Source organism: Cibotium barometz, chromosome 18 (genome assembly GCF_041138505.1).
Source record: "Cibotium barometz isolate CiBa-2024 chromosome 18, ASM4113850v1, whole genome shotgun sequence".
In the NCBI taxonomy this organism is placed as follows: Eukaryota; Viridiplantae; Streptophyta; class Polypodiopsida; order Cyatheales; family Cibotiaceae; genus Cibotium; species Cibotium barometz.
Genome location: NC_141063.1, coordinates 2,641,130 through 2,656,129, shown reverse-complemented (window position 1 = coordinate 2,656,129; position 15,000 = coordinate 2,641,130). Strand labels below are relative to the sequence as shown.

At 42.5% G+C, this 15,000-nt stretch overlaps 1 protein-coding gene across 1 annotated transcript in view; it reads left to right on the top strand.

Annotated features, from left to right (window-relative positions):
* The window catches only part of LOC147628823 (ARM repeat superfamily protein), a 144,215-nt gene that overhangs the window by 39,581 nt on the left and 89,634 nt on the right, over window positions 1–15,000 (top strand). The window contains 1 exon segment of the mRNA XM_086811980.1: window positions 1,424–1,528. Coding sequence (XP_086668106.1) covers window positions 1,424–1,528 — 105 coding nt within the window.

Here is a 15,000-nt window from a genome sequence, read left to right as displayed (position 1 = left end):
TATATAATATATATATATATATGTATGTATATAATATATATATATATATATATGTATGTATGTATATATATATATATATATATATATATATATATATATATATATATATATGTATGTATGTATATATATATATTATATACATATATATATATATGTATATAATATATATATATACATACATACATACATACATACATACATATATATATATATATATATATATATGTATGTATGTATGTATATATATATATATATATATATATATATATATATATGTATATAATATATATATATACATAATGTATATATATAATATATTATATAAACATATATTATATATATATATATTATATGTATATATATATATATATATTATATGTATATATATATATATATTATATGTATATATATATATGTACGTATGTATATACATATATTTAAATATATATATATATATATGTAATACGTACGTATGTATATACATATACATATAAATATAAATATAAATATAAATATAAATATATATATATATATATATATATATATATACGTACGTATGTATGTATATATATATATACATATATATAAACATAAAAATATACATATCTATATATTTTATGGTGGATACATGCCCTCCAGCTGCCCTATTTGCAGCCTCGCCATCTGCAACAAAACCCACCACACATTCCGGGCCCATGAGCTCAATGCTACTTGCCCACTCTGCTGCAAGCACGTCTGCACTCTTCCTTGTCCCTGAGGTATCATGTGAAGCAATAAAGTACATCTCGCCATGGGAATATGCAACGAGACCATGGATGGACCGCTTTCGTGTGTCACTCCATCCATCTGCAATGAGTGACACTCCATACTTTGCCCATAGTCGCTTTGTGTTCTTTGCAGGTTGTTCGACAAGGCGCTTCTCCTTGTCTCAAAGCATGTGACATGTTTCTCCAGGTACTCTGGCCTCCCAATGAATGTATCTGTAACAACCATCTATGCAAGGAGATTGGGTTGCTAAGTCCATGTTTGGAAGATATGTATCTAGAGGATATCCATTGAAGTGCAAATTATGTGGATCTTCAGAACATAGAATAATGGTAAATCAATGCACATGGTGTCAATAGAGACCTAGAGTGGGTGTGTTAGTAAGCGATATTTCTTAGATATGCACATGGTGTCAATAGAGACCTAGAGTGAAAGCCTTAGTAAGGTATATTTCCTAGATATAACCATATATCCTCTTGTTATGAGTACATGTGCTTCCTCTACCTTTTTAGGGTAGGTCTTGAAGAAGTAGCACATGTTTGAGATTGGATGCAATTTCTCTTGTTTTTTGGTGAAACATGTTTTGTTGATATGCTCCATGTAGTTTGTGATGAAATTTGGACAATAAAAGGTAACAAATACCTTTGTTTATGTATAGGTTGTGGAGGATATAATGTTTCTATTTCAATTAGCTTCTTCAGAGCCAGGTCCCTTTGGTGACGTCTACAATATCAAAACAACTTGTGATAAAGTTTGCTGCCTGGTAATTCATGCAATTTTTGGTTTGGGATTTGTTTGTTGCGAAGTTCTAAAGTATCATCGGATGCTTATGCATGAGTTTAATGTAATTAGGAAACAAATTATGCATTGATCAAAGGCGTCTGGTGTTGCACATGTGATTTTGATAGTTGATAACACAATTATTTTGCATGAAAAACCCGAGAGAGAAAGAAGACAGAAAGATCTATTAACGTCTCCAGAAGGCCAAAATGGCGTATGAGACCCAATACATAAGATAAAGGCCTAGTTGGGAAAAAACTGGTTTTGGCTTGCAAAAATTCTGGATGAGAGCTTTTCCATCACAAAATATGGCCCATTTGGCTTATTGACATGCCACACAAACTTCATCAAGTTCAATCCCTTTTTGCTATTACATGTGACCCATGAGTAAACTCGATGTCAAGACAACATGAAAAAAGTAAAAGACTACCTGTAGAGAGAAAGATGTTATTAACATCTACGAAAGACCCGAAGGGTCTATGAGACCAAAAATCTTACATAAAGTGGATGTGAGACAACTTGAAAAAAGTAAAAGACCCTGTATGTACGAGAGAAATGAAATGAAATGATATATTAACGTCTTCAGAAGGCCAAAATGACCTATGAGACCGAAAAGGTTACAACAATTGGTGGATCTGATACAATGTCTGTGTAAGAAAAGCTAAAAACAACTAACTGAAACTGAAATAACTACGAGGAAAAGTACGGTACTAGGAGCTCCTAATGGATAACATCTGGGAGGAAAACTCCAGCAACAAAGGTAAGCATCATACACATCACTATCCAAAGATGTCTCTCATCGGTCGATGGTGGATATTCTCAATGTCCTCCATGGTGAGTACTCTGACTGGACGTCTCCCATGCCGTGCTAGTATGGTCGTGATCCTCTGTTGTAGTCTCTGCCGGTGTCGAGATGGGCCTCTCATCTTGGGGCGCTTGGACCGCCCCAGCTCCATAGCCCGATCAATCAGTGTACCTCTAGTGCGGGTATACTCTGGGGCTAGCTGCAATGCCTGCTGGCCTGACTGCTCAATCTCTGGTCGAAAGAAGTCTGTAATCTGCCTCTGTAGGTGTCTCTCCCTCTTTGATCCCCTCCCTCTCAAGAGACCCTCTCTATGTCTACGAAGCTCCAGCAAGTATAATCCGAGGCATGTTTGATCCTGGTATCTCACGACCCTCTCTAAACAGGCAGTGAAAACGGCCTCGTATCTCATAATATACTGGACAGTGACATATGTAATCTAACTCTGTCTCTGGCTCCATATGGCACAGCTGACAAATCCTGGCCTCAGCTGGTACTCCTCTGAATCTGCCAGTCTCAATCTCTAGCTGGTGTGAGGATGTGCGCATCTGACCAATAGCACACCGTACCCCATGAGAAATATGAGTATCCATGTAGCTGGGTCTAATCACAAACCCATCCTGCGTGAGCTGGAGAAGATGATCTCTATAGAAAGCCATCTTCGTACCAAGCTCCTGTGTCGGCTGTATCCATGTCCTCCTAGTGTCCAGCTGAATCAAGTCCTGCCTGATAAGTCTGGTAATCTCTGCCCGTGTGAGAGAGAGGGAGGGTGCATCCAGGGAGTACTGAAATGGAGGTAGCCTTTCCATACTAAAGCCATGCAAGATAATCTGAAATTCTCTTGAGGAGGATCCTAGAACACGGGCAGTGCCAAAGCAAATGAAGAACAGTCTCTGAAGGAGCCTGACATCTTAAACATGTGGATGGTGCAATGCGACGTTTAGCAAGTGTGACTCCCATTGACAATGTGCCTGTCATACATCTCCAAAGAAAAAGTCTTTGTTTCAATGGCATTTTACACTTCCATGACATCCCGAGATTCTTCCGCCACCATGAGAGGGGATTCCTTATATGCCACAGAGAATTAGCATGTTGCTGAATCCATGGAGCAGGCTGAAGAAGCCTGTAACATTTGATGGAGGTTAAGGCGGGAAGAGGAACAGGATGAGTGCATGTAGCAGAGGGTTGCCATTGCCAATCCGTAAGCCTGTCTGTGTCAGCCACAGGAGGATCAGGTAGAAAAGGATGTAATAAATCAGCAATTTTCTTCCGTATAGACCTATGATGCATTCCCAATGCATAGGAAGCAGTGGCCTGAGGAAAAGAAAAGACATAGCCCTGATCATCTACCACATCATGTATGTATCTAATTCCCAATTTCATGAGATTGTATGCCCGAACAGGTTCCTGTAAAGCGAGTGGAATGTCAAAGATGGCACTCTAATGAATACTTTCTTTCCTCATTGAGTTTGTCCCCGAGCAATTATCAGGAGCCCATTTGACCTTAGAAAGTACTTGTTTCCAATCAAGTATCAGAGCAGTAGAGAAAGGACAGCCAGGTATCTTCCCTACAAATCTCCCAATGACAACCTCCCAATGATCAGTAATCCAATGACCATAAGCACAAGTCCTCATGTTGACACACATGGATGCTAGCATGCAAGTCCATGGCTGTTGTTGGCGGAAAAAAGTATGTAGTATAGTTGCCTTCCTTGCAAGTACATGATATCTTATATTGAGGACATGAAGTCCACCATGCATCCTAGGAGAGCACACCATTTCCATCTTCATCAGTCTCAATGCTTTCACAACAGTTTTTGTCCTCCATAACATCTCCATAGCTTGAGACATAAAGGCTGAAATATCCCTGGAGGACCAATGCAGCAAAGGCAAATAGAACTGGACATAGGACATTACAATGGACTGTACTATTCTGAGCCTGACATGAAGAGGCCAAGTAGAAATCTTCCAGTATTCCAGTTTAGTTAAAGTCTTTGGAAGATCCATTTTAGCTGCTGCTTCCTGGTGATATGCCATCCTATGGGATATCCCAAATGCCTGACTACATCTTTGGAATGCACCACCTGACCCGGCCAAAGAATAGAATGCCAGTCACATTGTTTCAGGGGAAGTAATTTAGATTTGTCAAAATTGACATGCAATCCCGCTGCCAAGCCGTACAATGAAAGAGTGGTCATAAGCATTTGAACTTCCCGGGAAGAATTCTGTGGCATAAAGAAGGAATCATCCGCATATGCTTGTGCCAGAAAAGATGCAGCCCCAGGGATTTTAAGACCAGTCATCTGTTCTGTGTTTGTAAAATGATCAAGATACATTAAAAGGGGATGGGTCGCAATGGCATAGAAGAGAGCACTAAGAGGACAGCCCTGTCTAACTGATCGACCCAATGTCCATGATCGAGACAGATGACCCCCAAGAATGCACTGAGAAGTAGAGCCAAAATAAAGCCAGTAAACTGCATTTGCCATCTTGGGACCAAAGCCCAACTTGGTCATGATTTGAGAGATAAAATCCCATTGAACAGTGTCAAATGCCTTAGCAATATCCACCTGCAATATAAGCACATCTTGATGCGAATACTTAGCATATTCAATTGCAGTTAAGGCATTGGATATATTGTCATGGATTGTCTTCGCGGCACAAACCCATATTGATGAGGATGAAGTCCCGCATCCAGTATCCTGTGAAGCCTTTGCACAATCATTTTGGTAATGAGTTTGTAAACTACAGGCATCAAAGTAATAGGCCTCCAATCTGACATATGGTCACACAGATGTTTTTTGGGCACAAGTTTGACTATGCCATGCTTCCAAGAGTGCGTCAACTGATTTTCTTGCCAGGCAACATTGATCATTTGCAAGAGGACTTCTTTCAAATCATCCCAAAAAGAAATATAAAATTCCACCGTAAGGCCATCCCAGCCAGGGGACTTATATTTGCTGAGGTGGAACAATGCATTATCAAGTTCTGTGTCAGTAAAAGGTCTCTCCAAGGTAAGAGCATCATCCATTTCCACTATTCCAGAAACATATTGGAGAAATTCAGTCCTAGCCTCAGTCATTTGATTTGATGGGGAACTAGGAGCGGAGAATAATTTCTGGAAATAATTCTTGCATTCATCTTGGAGATCAGAGAAAGAGTGTGTCCAAGAGCCATCTAGCTTCCTTACCCTTAGGCATGAGTTTTTCTTTCGAGTAGCATGCAAGCCCTGAAAAAAGGCTTTTGATGAGCAGCCCTTATCCATGAGGGGCTTCATTCTTGCCCTAATCTGCCATTTGTGCAATTTCCTCTGGTCATTAACAGTCAATTTAAATTGAGCAAGTGAAAGGGAATCCTTTTCTGAATCAGAGAGAGGCCTTAATTGAGAAAATTCAGTCAATTGTTGTGCTGTCCTTTTTGCCCATTTAACCTCATTCCTCCATTCAGTCATATGCCAGTTGCCATATTCCCTAATGACATTCTGCATACGAGAGACAAAGCTGTCCCAAGCATAATTCATGTCCTCCTGGGCATGCAAAGGCAAGGGATGAATTGCAAGTCTGATCATTTGCTGGAAATAGTGATGTCGGAAATAAGCCTGATTAACATGCAATAATCTACTGGAGAGGGGTGGCAAATCATCCAGAGGCATGCCAAGCTGCAAATTCATCCACAATGGGGCATGATCTGACAAGCCCAATGAGAAATCTATAAGGAGATGAGGGCTAAAATCTGCAATTGTTGAGGGTAAAACAAATACCATCTGTCAAGCCTTGCCCAGTATGTGGTAAGTGCATTATGATGAAAAGTATATCCAGGCACTGACCCTTGGAGAAGCACCCATAAATCTTCAGCCTGCACAGAAAAAAGCATGCTGTCCCATTTCTGCCTTTCCAATGATAGCATATGAGATCTTGAAGTGGTGTTATGTCTTGGCAGAGGGGAATTATTAAAATCTCCACAGATGAATGCATTGGATCTCCATGGATATCTGCATAAAGAATCCCATAATGAAGCCCTCATGGCAGAGGTCTGGGAAGCATAGACTGATGCAAACTCAAGAATATCACCATTGACATTACATTGTATGACCATCCATCTGCCACTGCTGTCATTGAAGGCTAATTGAGGCTCCAGCACATGTCTAACCAGTATGCATACACTTGAGTCGGTAGTGGTACCAGCATAATATATATCATAACCGCCAAAATAAACATGATGACCAACCATGGAGTGTTGATTATGCTCTTGCAAACAAACAATATCTGGCTGCATTTTATGTACATAATTCCATAAAAGCCTCCACTTTGAGACATTGCAGAGGCTCTATACATTGTAGGTAAAGCACTTAAGTGTTTGAGGCATGAAAGAGGTATATACAGCAAAGTATTAGATATAAAAACAAGACATCAGAGAGGCAAAGCCTCTGTCTGCATGGGCTGCATTCCTTCATGACCCATGAAAGACATGGCATTCTCCCCTTCTTCTGAATCACATATGGGGATGCCCTTCTTCAAAACCCCCACCCAATTTTGAAGGACAGGAGCTGAAGTAGAAGCCTGTCCTAGTGAGGGAGAAGAAGCATCCCATTGACGAGATTGAAGGGGGCGTTGCTTCAATACAACCACCTTCTTAGGTTGTTGAAAACCATCCTGATCAATCCTCGCAGATTCCTTCATCTTCTCTTTTCCTTTATCTTTTCCTTTTCTAGCAAGTGACTGCACCTGATTGATTGGTTTGGCATTCTTTGCTCCATTTCTATTTGCTGTCTTAGCTTGCAAATTCTCATTCTTTTCTCGTGTTTGGGGCGGCAAGGCATTGGGAGGGGGCTGATGCAGAACCATTGGGCATTCAGAGGCTAGATGCCCAAACTTGTGGCAGGCAAAAACAAGCTCCTGCAAACACACCCCACTTCAATTCAAAATACTTTTTTCCCAATTGCACTCCCTCAACTTCCACTGCAATAGAAGGAGGGGTAGGTGTATCAGTGTCCCAGAGAATGCAGAACCTGTTACGGTTTCCCATGGGGCGTGGAGGACAAATGACATGTCCCAAAGAAGCAGTCAGGCCAGGCAACTCTTCACGCATATAGTCCGGGAAGTTAACAACCTCAACCCATTTAGGACAGTGATGTCATATAAGACTTTGATAATCCTTGTTTGGGGACCAGGGCATAGCATGTACCATCTGCTTCCCGTAAAACAGGGGAGAGAACTCAAGAAGCCTCTGCTTGCACGAAGCATCTGATAAATGCACCTCATAAAAGCCTCTGGAAGCAAAATACACTCCCTCTACAAAGCATCCTCCAAGGATGGACTTAATCCACTGCGCGACATCACTGGCCGCTGGGATTCTTCCTGGAAAGAAAATTATAACTGCAGTTTGAGACAACTTCCTGAGAGGATTCACGAGGGACGGCAATTTCAATTTGTACGTGACCTGTGGAACCGGTTTGCCCCATTCCTGTCGTGACTGCTGAAAGTCATCCTTAAGGGTGTCAAAGACGTACTGAGCTTCCATAGTTCATCATCTTGTGATGCAGGCTCTGATAGGCGGCGCTTAGCATTTGCTGGTCTTTCTTTTCGAGCATATGTACAAACATCCAAACGTGAAGCCATGATTGAAATACGACAAGACAAGAAGGAAAAAAAGAGCAGCAGTACCAGAGTGTAGAAGAGCCAGGAGAGAGGCAAAGGTAGCGGGTAAAGGAAGGCAATAGGCGGGGCAGTAAGCGCAGTAGACAGGCTTGCGCGCGCGCGCGCACACACTACGGATAAACACACACACACACACACACACACACACTCTCTCTCTCTCTCTCTCTCTCTCACACACACACACACACACACACACACACACACACACACACACACACACACCATAGTTGCATTCCGTACCCGTACTCATCCGATGTGTACCTTCAATACTTTTCGTACCTCTCCATACGTACCGTACCTCATATAGATGAGGTATTTGTACCAAATATGAGGTTCAATGTACAACACTATTTTGGCCCGTTTTTTTTAAATTTTAGTGAATGGTCATTGCTCACCAGTCTTTTATGCTATTTTTGTATGGGTGCTAGATATTTCTTATTTTATATACATACATACATCCATACGTACGTATATACACACATACATTAAAAAACGTGAACGTACTTAAAGTCCTTATCTTGATGAGTACTTTACGTACTCGTACCGTACACGTACCATACCACACCATACCTAAAGTACTCAACCACTATAACACACACACATGTAAATATTAGTATATACAATATTATGTTTTAGATACATACACACATATACATACATATATACGTGTATTTAAAAATATAAATACGCACACACACACACACATACTTTTAATTAATTTTGATTAAATTTAATGTGTGGAGATGGGTGGTAAGGTGTGCTCTCTCCCATGCACACACACACAAACCTCGTCTCTTTTGTCACATGCACATACATACACTACAATATACCCTCCGCTCGCTCTCTCTCACACACCCGTCTCTCATGCATACACATACAAATGCACTCTCAGGCTTTTTGTTGCCGTTGTTGTGTTACGTGTACACGACACGATGCTTTTTTCGCCGCCCACAACTGAACCTCGAGTCAAGTAGCTTAGAACTTAGCGGCCGCCCTTACCTAGGCAGCTCCGACTGCTGCCTGACATGGTGCATAATAATAATATTAAACACACCTGACCCTAATTAATAAAAGAGCTTATTATATATATTATATTCTATCACGTGACGGGAGTCGACATCACTGGTGGAGGAAGTCCGAAAGCGAGGCACTGGACTGGAGTGCTAACTGGAGACTCGAGAGAGGCGTGGCCCGCCGCCTTCTCGTCGCTGATGATGACGGCAATGGCATTTAGTGCTTTTGGGGCCGACCTGGCTTGACCCCGCCAATTGATTTTCATGGTGTTGCGTGTCACAGCGGGAGGATCTGAAAATTTTCTTCTGACCATCAGTTGGATAATCAGCCAAGTCTTCTGCACCTTAATCCGCTCAAATATGAATAGCAGAGTCTCCACCCAGAAGGGCCCCTTCTTGGCGAATGGGCTCTCTCTGGGTACGTCTATTCCAGAGGAAGAAGAAGATGTAGGAGCTGAGAAGTGGGTTTAGGCTAGCTTCTGTGCTTGCTCTACTGGTTGTGCCCTCAGCTCATGGCTTGGGGAAGTGTAAGATGAAAGGGCCCATCAAGACGGTGGTTGTGCTGGTGATGGAGAATCGCTCCATCGATCACATGCTGGGCTGGCTGAACCCGGAGATAAATGGCGTGACAGCGCGGGAATGGAACATGCTGAACGCGTCCGACCCCAATTCGGAGTGAGTCTACTTCAGAGATGATGCGGAGCTCGTTGATCCCAACCCCGGCCACTCTTTCCAAGCCATCAGAAAGCAGAATTCTGGCGGGAGCGACAGCTCTAGAGTCTATGAACCGTGCGCCCATGAACAGGGTCGCCAAATAGGCAGAGAGCATGGAAGAAGGGTTCTCCAAGACTGTGATGAGTGGGTTTCCTCCGGAGGTTGAAACGAACCGTCAGAGCCAGCTTGCCACGTTGCATAGAAATCCAGGATTTCTCTTTTCTCTCCTCTCCTTGTGCCTTGGCTGTCCATGGTTAATATGTAATAGATAGATATACTTCTCTGTGTGTATATATATATGTGTGTATGTGTGTGTGTGTATATATATGTGTGTGTGTGTGTGTATATATATGTGTGTGTGTGTGTGTGTGTATACACACTTTTTTTTTTTGTGTGGAATCATAAGTATATTAGATTTACAAGATGACTATCCAAAGTAGATAGTCTCAAAGTACATCAACTGAAGATGTCAATATAAGACAAATATACATCATGATCTATTTGGTCAACTTGCATGCAATCGAAGAAAGATTGATGCAGGGAGTACCGAAAGAAAGAAAAAGCAGAAAAAGCCGCATCACCGAAAACTCCATGGTTGCGAACTTTCCATAGTGTCCATAAAGCCCAGTAGCGCACCCATGAGAAGAAAAGAGTGAATTCTGGTCTGGGCAAATGAAGACCAAATAGCCAGAAAAACTTTCCAAATTTCATATTTGGAAATCTAGCCCGCAGAAGCTGGATGATAGGAAGAAAAAACTGACGAGAAGAAGGACAGTTCCAGAAAATATGAATGACTGTCTCCCTGGAAGCAGAGCATCTATGGCAAGTGGATGAGGATATATGTGTGCGTGCCAGAAACTGTCCTGAGGGAATAACAGCCAAAAGAACGCGCCACAAAAAAATCTGTTGTCGAAGAGGAAGCTTCGAATGCCAAAGAGATCGCAATCGTCTTTTCCACCACAAAGACGACCGATGCATATGCCAGAAGAGATTTGCCCGTTCAGAAACCCAAGGCAATGGCAACAAATGTTTATACAGACCAGCAACTGTAATATCAGATAGCCTCAAGGGATGGCATGAAGAATCAAAAGAGGAGATAGTCCAATCCTGTAGGCGATCTCGAATTTCCAACAGTGGAATCGGCAAAAAAGGCTGAAGCATCTGAATTATATCACGCCAAAGACGACGATAGTGAGGTCCCAAGCCATAATGTGCAGCAGCCTGTGGAAAAGAAAGAGGGGAGCCATCAGGATGGATGACATCTCCCACAGAGGTAACACCCTTTGAGTGGAGAAAATATGAACGCCGGGGTTCTTGCATCGCCAGGGGAACTGAAAATGCTTTGGACCAATGGATGCTCTCAGCGCGGAGAGAGTTGCCTTGTAAGAAGTCACGACCATTCCATTTTAAATTTGAAAGGACAAGCTTCCAATCAGCAAGTAAACCAGAAATGAGAGGACAGCCCTTAATTTTGCCAGTAATGTAACCAAGAATAAATTCCCAATGAGTAGGTTGCCAATGGCCAAAAGCCGAAGTCGTCAGATGAAGTAATAAATGACGGATCATCGTTGTCCAAGGCTGAGTGCCTTCCAGAAATTAAAGCATCAGTTTACCTCTGTGGGCAAGAATATGCACCTATAAATTAAGGATATTCAAGCCTCCATGCATTTTAGGGGTACACAAACGATTTGCCGAAAGCAAACATACACTCTTTTTCCCCTGCTTCGATCTCCAGAATATCTCCAAGATGGTGGACATAAAGAATTTCAGCTCCCCCTGAGAAAACCTGATGAGAGGAAGGTAGAACTGAATATAGGCAACCAAGATGGATTGGAGAATCCGTAAACAAACATGCAAAGGCCATGTTGCAAGTTTCTAGTATTCCAACTTTTTCTTGAGCTTTGCCAAGACCCAGTCTGTTTGTTGACGGCGAGTGACTTTCCATCCCAAAGGATATCCCAAATGCCGAATCAAATGAGTGGAGTGAACTATTTCCCCTGGCCATAGCAAATTATGCCACTGTTTTGAATGCAAAGACAACAATTTAGATTTCTGAAAATTGATTTGTAGGCCAGCCGCAAGTGCAAACAAAGAAAGAGCCTGCATCAAAGTAGAGAGATCCTGATGTGTATTGCGAGGAAGAAAAAAAGAATCGTCAGCATAAGCTTGAGCAACCAACTGACGTCTATTTTGAATGTCCAATCCATGAAGACTGCCAGTATCAACCAAATGATCCATATAAAGAAGCATGGGATGCGTCGCTATAGCATACAAAAGAGCACTTAAAGGGCATCCCTGCCTAACTGAACGATGCAAAGTCCATGATTCTGAGAGATCTCCTGACAATATACAAGCCGCCTGACTATCAGCATAAAGCCAGTAAATGATATTCTGCATTTTTTCTCCAAATCCCAGAGCACGCATGGTTTCTTGAATGAACCCCCATTTAATAGTATCAAAAGCCTTAGCAATATCCACTTGCAATAATAAGACATCCTGCTGCGTGTATTTGGCATATTCAATGCCGATATAAGCATTTGCAATGTTATCTGTAATGTGCCTGCGAGGAATAAATCCATACTGTGCAGAATGAAGTCCATCATTCAAGTAACCCTTAATGCGATCGACAACCATTTTACTGATAATCTTGTATATCACCGGCATAAGGGTAATTGGTCTCCAGTCTGCCAAAGACTGACATAAGTGTTTTTTAGGCAACAGCTTCACTAATCCTTTTTTCCAGGAAGCTGGCATTTGCCTTGTCTCCCAGGCAATGTTTACCATGTGTGTGTACACACACACACACACACACACACACACACATAAGGCTGCATGTGAAGCAAGAGGAATGTTAAGAGAGTGATGATGAGTGGTATATGTGTCTTCAAGAAGCTGCATTTCAGAAAACAGGATTCCAGCTATGTTAACTTTTTGTCATCATTTTGGTTTTTTGTGAGTGTTGGGGTAAAGGCATTATGCCCACCCTTATAGTGTGTACTAGCCCATAAGTTTTATAGTACATAGTACACTTAGTACTTTTAATGTACTAAGTGCATTATGTGTACTAGTGCAAATATACATGTGTGATAGGGGAGTCACACACATACACTTGATGAGTTGACTTATCCCCACGTCTCTCTCTCTCTTCTTCTCTGTGTGTCTCCCCCACATGAAACCCTAACTCTACAGCTGAGCTCTTCAGAGCTCCTTCAACTGGTATCAGAGCCTGCAGGTGAAGATTGGTGTCAGCACGTTGACTGTAGAAGAGCTGCAGCGCTGGAAGTCGCTTGGGTGTGCTGCGTGTGCAGAACTGGTCGCCTGTGTGCAGTGTTGGCCACGAATTGCAGCAAGGCGTTGGACGCCAGACGCCTGGCCACCGCAAGCAGAGCATTCGCATCCACAACTGGCGGCGCTCAGCCCTACGTGGCAGGAGTTTAGCGCGCAGCTGGAGGAGTCGGGCAGGAGTTTAGCAACGCTCAGCCCTACGTGGCAGGAGTTTAGCGCGAAGCTGGAGGAGTCGGGCGCCGTGCGGGAGAGGCTTCGTTGCATTGTCGCTGACCTTGATAGCGCAACTCGCCTCATGCGGGCTCCTGGCACGCGAAGTACAATGACTCCGCCTACATCTACGCGGGCAACTTCTCCTTCGACATCTCACCGTACTGGGCGAAGACGGCTAGGAGGTCGCCTTCTGTGAGGTCGTAGATCTCAACGTCGTCCGTGACAAAGCTACAGGAAAATCACGAGGTTTTGCCTTTCTTGCCTACTAAGACCAACGCAGCACAGTCCTTGCAGTCGAATAAAGTTGCCTGAGGAACTGCCGTCTGCACGTTTGCTATCCTTCAATCCTGCTCCCGCCACGTCAACAACTAGCAGCACCAAACTCTTTAGTGCAGCTTGCAAAGCCCATCAGCAAATCTCACCTCTTTTCTGCACCAGCATCAACACGACCCCCCCCTTTCCTGCAACACAAATTGCCTGAGGTATTTGCTTCAAATTTTTTTTGGGATTTGCAATTGAGCAAGTACAATCATCAATTGAGCAGGTACAAGTCCAAATTGCTCAATTTTTTTGAGCAAAATTGGCAACAATTAGGTGACATTGGTCACATTCCGCGTCAATTTGCAGGAAATTGGATGTCAAAATTTGGGGCTTTTGATGTAATTGTGCCATTGGGCATTCATACATGCTGTATGATGTGAGCAATCTCACACTTGGGACAAAATTGCAGGAAATTGGAGTGCAAATCAAAGGGCTTTTGTGCCAATTGAATTGATTTGCATGCAGGCACTGGCATTTGATGCTTTGGGCAATGTGTTGATGCCTGTCAAGCACTCAATGTGCCAGTAAATCAAGGGGCTTTTATGTATTGGATGTATATGTGGCCAGGGGGAAGCATTGTGAAGACTCTGGATGCCTTCATGTGCGTTAATGTACCATGTATGATCAGAAATTGATCTTGAATCAAGGGGCTTTTCAACATTTTATGCTTGTTGAGCTTGGCAAAGCAGCAGGGAAGACTTTTATGCCTTGAACCCTCAGAAATCCACTTGCAGTCAAGGGGCTTTTGCTCAATTTCTGTCCGGGATTGTTGTATGCAGTGGTGGGGACTGTCAAGGTCTGATTTTCACTCATTTGGACAGCCAGGAGAGCATTTATTGCTGCTGGTACAGATTTGGTACAATTGGTAGAGATTTGGTACAACTTTGTACAAGTTTTGGCATGGCTGTACATTGATTTGAGTGAAGAAAAGGCTCAATGATGTACCAAATCTGTACTTGCTGGTACAGATTTGGTACAACTTTGTACAAGTTTTGGCATGGCTGTACATTGATTTGAGTGAAGAAAAGGCTCATTTTTAGCTGCTGTACTTGCCGGTACAGATTTGGTACATCATTGGTGAGCACTTAGTACTGTTGTACAGTACTTTGGAAGGGGAACAGAGCACATTTAAGGTGCTGTCCTAAATCTGCAGCAACCAGATTTTGGTTATTTTATCACATACAGTGGGAGTAGAGTTGCATTTGTGCTTCCGCAGTGGGAGATAAACTTTGGGAGAACAATTGTGAGCACTTTGTGTGCTTTGGTGCAGTGTTTGCACATCTTGCAGGGAGTCAGGCATTGACAAAGGTTGCATATTGCTATGGCAACCACAAGTGAGAGCTCTTCATTGCTTCACATCAAGAAGCTTGAAGGCTCACATAATTATGACATGGCAAACCCAGTGCTATAATGTGTTGCTCCAGAAGAAGCAGCACAAGCCCATCAAAGA